Source organism: Empidonax traillii, unplaced genomic scaffold (genome assembly GCF_003031625.1).
Source record: "Empidonax traillii isolate 1590-97213 ecotype Southwest subspecies unplaced genomic scaffold, ASM303162v1 scaffold786:size292376, whole genome shotgun sequence".
NCBI classification, from domain to species: domain Eukaryota; kingdom Metazoa; phylum Chordata; class Aves; order Passeriformes; family Tyrannidae; genus Empidonax; species Empidonax traillii.
In genome coordinates this window covers 260,919-264,874 of record NW_020955979.1, presented here as the reverse complement: position 1 = coordinate 264,874, position 3,956 = coordinate 260,919, and the positions used below count along the sequence as shown (strand labels likewise).

General features: G+C 37.3%; 1 protein-coding gene across 2 annotated transcripts in view; it reads left to right on the top strand.

The window, feature by feature from the left end:
• Positions 1–3,956, top strand: part of SLC30A6 (solute carrier family 30 member 6) — a 20,665-nt gene that overhangs the window by 3,362 nt on the left and 13,347 nt on the right. For both annotated transcript variants that reach the window (XM_027901469.1, XM_027901470.1), the window contains exons 2-4: positions 757–843; positions 1,464–1,548; positions 3,031–3,073. In XM_027901469.1, coding sequence (XP_027757270.1) covers positions 757–843; positions 1,464–1,548; positions 3,031–3,073 — 215 coding nt within the window. The remainder of the gene's footprint in view (positions 1–756; positions 844–1,463; positions 1,549–3,030; positions 3,074–3,956) is intronic.

The following is a 3,956-nucleotide window of genomic DNA, read 5'->3' as shown; positions in this document are numbered from 1 at the left end:
AGATGGAGCTCGTTAGCCCTGTAAGGCAATCCATCTACGTCCTGAGGACCTCGCTGCCACCGTCCAAGCGTGCTTGGCCCCGGCAGATGAACCTCAGGATTAAAGGGTGGGCTCAGTTCCGCGCACACTGTGTCTCACCTAAAAAATCCAATGCGCAGGCTGGAAGGTGGAAAGACCTTCCCCCGTTCTTCGTTCGCGAAGACTGGCCATTACTTACTAAATTAAGCTGAAACCGAGCTTGTTTGTATCTCTCATCGTGTTACTGGCCTTGTGTGCACCACATCACAGATGATACTAGCATTGTTTTCACTTCTCTGATGGGTTCTCTTTTATAGATACATAAACAGTATTTTCCTGTTTAGTAAATCTGTTGGCTTTAGGTGGGAAGTGTGCTTTGATAAAGAAAAATATTTGTGTTGTCAGACTGTCTGTAGTAGTTTTATCTAAATAAAAGTTAAAACCCGCTCTTTAAATGGTATTTTAGTATGTTTTCCAGTAAACCTGAATTGTGGATTATGTCTAAATGAAGCTTGATTCTAAGTAATTTATCATTTTCTAATAGAATAACCGTGTGAAATGGTTACCAAAATACTGTTGTATTTAATGTCTATGGCATATTTACTAGTTACACAAAAAATTCATTTTTAGTCTTTGACATAATTATGAAAATAGTTCACAAATTAATATTTTCTTTTTGCTAATTTAAACTATGGCTTAAGTAAAATTTTTTAATTAAATTATTGAAATTTTTTTAAGGGGACAATACATCTGTTCCGTAAATCACAGAGATCATTGGTTGGAAAGTTAACACATGAATTTAGGTTGGTTGCAGCAGATAGAAGGGTAAGTATTGCTTTAAAAAATCATCATAATAATAAAAAGACATTAGCTGTGATAAGTTAGAATATATTATTAAGTATATTTTGAAAAATTTTCTTTGAATTTTCTAACTGTGCTTAAAAAAAGAATCCAGCTCTGAAGCTGAATCCCTTCCTGTGCACTGTCCCTGTTGATTAGTGTTCTCCAGAATTATACTTATATTTGATGTGTTCAGTAGAACTCTAAACTGAATATGTGCGGATGGTTTTTGGGACCAAAGTTTCAGCTCAAAAAAAGGAACCCAATAATATAAAGCTGTACAAGTCTGTCTTCAGAAGTCAGATGGTGTGTACTACAATACAATGCAAATATTAAACAGGGATGATTTCTTTTTTAGACCAAAAAGGTATTCTAAGTATGATGGACAAGGGCTGTTTATAAATGAGTTTTGAAATAATTTATAAAGTTTAAAATAGAATAAGGGCTTGCTGTTCTGAAATGAGTGGTAAATTTCTGGGAGGGGAGAGAAGCCAGTTCTGTTTGCATGATGAAGTGCTGCAATATTGTTTTTTAAAACAAAATAGATGTATTTTTGTCTTGTAAATTTTGGAAGATGTAAAATACATATTTATTCTCATCAACAGTCCTGGAAGATTTTGCTGTTTGGTGCTATAAATTTAATATGTATTGGCTTCCTGCTCATGTGGTGCAGCTCTACAAACAGCATAGGTAGGTGGCTCTCCTGTACTGAAACTACAACCGACTACCATGTGTTTCTTAGCTTGTGAAGTTCTGACAGACTGAAAAAGCAAAGTTCAGCAGGTAGTGGAGTTAGGTGGCTACACAGCCACATGCTGAAAGAGCTTCCTTTTGATTTGCCACAATCAGTTTAGAGACATTTTTCACAGGCAAGTGTGGATGGGTTAAAGGTTTTCCCAGCCTGCTGGTGGTTTGCTTCCTGCAGTATCTTCTTCATCTTTAAGACTGAAAACTAGTAGACTTCTGAGTTAGTCCTCAAACCTGTTCCTTGTGTAAATATCACCAGTGACATACAACAGCCCTCACTTGCAGTTGAACGAAGATGTTTGTAGTGTGGCAAATGGCTTGGGCTTCTTTGGTTCCAGGAATGCCCCATATCACAGTGTTTCTGTGATATTTTGACCTTGTCTGAATATTTCCCACCAAGCCATGGAGAGAAAAAGGGAAGAGAAAATGAGATGGAAGACAACTCTTAGGGTGAGATAAGGCACTTTACTAAAGCAAAAGGTTCAAAAGGTTGCGTGCTCACAAGCAAAGAGAAAAAAAAATTGCTCCCTTCATCCCATCAGCAAGTGATATTCATCCACTTCCCAGGAAGCAGGGCTTCAGCAACACATAGCAGTTGCTCTGGAAGGCAAACGTTCTAATAACGAATGCCCCTCTCCCTCCCCCCTCCTTTTCTAAGCTGTTATATTTGAGCTGACATCACATGGTATGGAAATATCCCTTTGGTCAGTTTGGGTGAGCTATCTTGGTTGTGTCCCCTCCCAGGATCTTGCCCACCCCCAACCCCTTGATAGGGGGGGAATGTTGAGAGACAGCGCTGATGCTGTGCCAGCGCTGCTCAGCAGCAGCCAAAACACTGGTGTGTTATCAACACCTTTGCACCTACCAGTGCAGAGCACTGCACTGTGAGGGCTGCTGTGGGGAAACGAACTCCATCTCAGCCAGGCCCAATGCAGTTTTGTATGTTTTCTACTTCTGAATAGGGGCTTTGAGGTCTTCTCTTCTGAAAATGGGATGTTGCACATTTTTAATTTTTGATACAGTTTTCTTGTGGTTTTGAGATAAGTCAGAGGTGCGAATCAAGTGAAAAATTCTGTTGAACCTACTTTTCACTGCAGTAATGCACAAAAGAAATCTCTTGCTTTGGGGGGTGGTGTGCTTTTGGAAGATCTCCTGACTTTTCTGTATGTAAATGCCTAGTTACAACTTAGTCGCAAATGTAATACCTTTTATGTCTGGGCATTATTTCATGGTTTAGTAGAATTGGGATTGCCATAATCAATCTGTTTGACGTTAAATTTAGAACGTTCACAGAGACTTGTTCTATCAGCAGAGATGGTTTATATAGATAGAAAATTGATGAGAGCTGCATGAAAGGGACTTAGAATACAAGTGATTTCTGCATTGAAAAACTGTATTAATTTTTAACATTTACTTTTTTTACAGCTTTAACTGCTTACACATATTTGACAATCTTTGACCTTTTCAGGTGAGTTTTTTTCTCATTTTGTCTTACTCTTCATTTGTCCCTGCCTTTTTATATTTCCATGCACTTAAAATTTACTTACAGATGCAAACACGTGTAACTTAATCATCAGTACAGAAACAGTAACTGGTTTAAATATAGAATGAATCAGTATAAAATTGGACATCACAATAAATAGATTATAAAAACCACCATGGCTGTATTACTAGTGGCAAATCTTTTCAGTCATGGAATTCTCTGTGCAGATGCATGACAACATAAAACAGATTCTAGCATCAAACTGTCATGTGGTTGTTCACTCAGAGCATTTCCCTAATGCCAGAGTCATTGATTGTGAAGTAACCCTCAGTTTTAGCATCAGTAAACAAGGAGTATGTAATTGTATTTCTGTTTCAAAAATATTAATGAGCTTAGTGCCAGGCACTCTTCCCATATGGTATTAGGTATTTTTAGTGTTTTTCTTGTTTCTTAAGAAAATGATATTAAAACTACTTTTCTGAACACTTTTGATAATATTGGTGGTACAGACATGAAATATATTCAGTTCAGTTAATCTGCACTGCATTAGAATTGTAATTTAACTTTAATGAATCTTGTATTTCTCTTACAATTTTGTATCTGCTGAGTTTTGTGGTCTTGGCCCAAAATACCTTTTTCACCTTGGGGGAAGTTTTGATGTTGTATTTCTTATTTGGGCAGAACTTTAGTTTTAGGAGAAGATAGAATACCCCTGGCAACTTTTCTAGGGTTGGACTAGAAGATTATCCTAACTCACAGTGATCTCTTTCAAGAGTTTTGATTTGCTCTAAGGGAGAACAATGCTCAGTAATTCTGCTGCAAAAATCAATTTCTGGTTATTTCATTTTTCTCATCTTCCTGGTTGTTT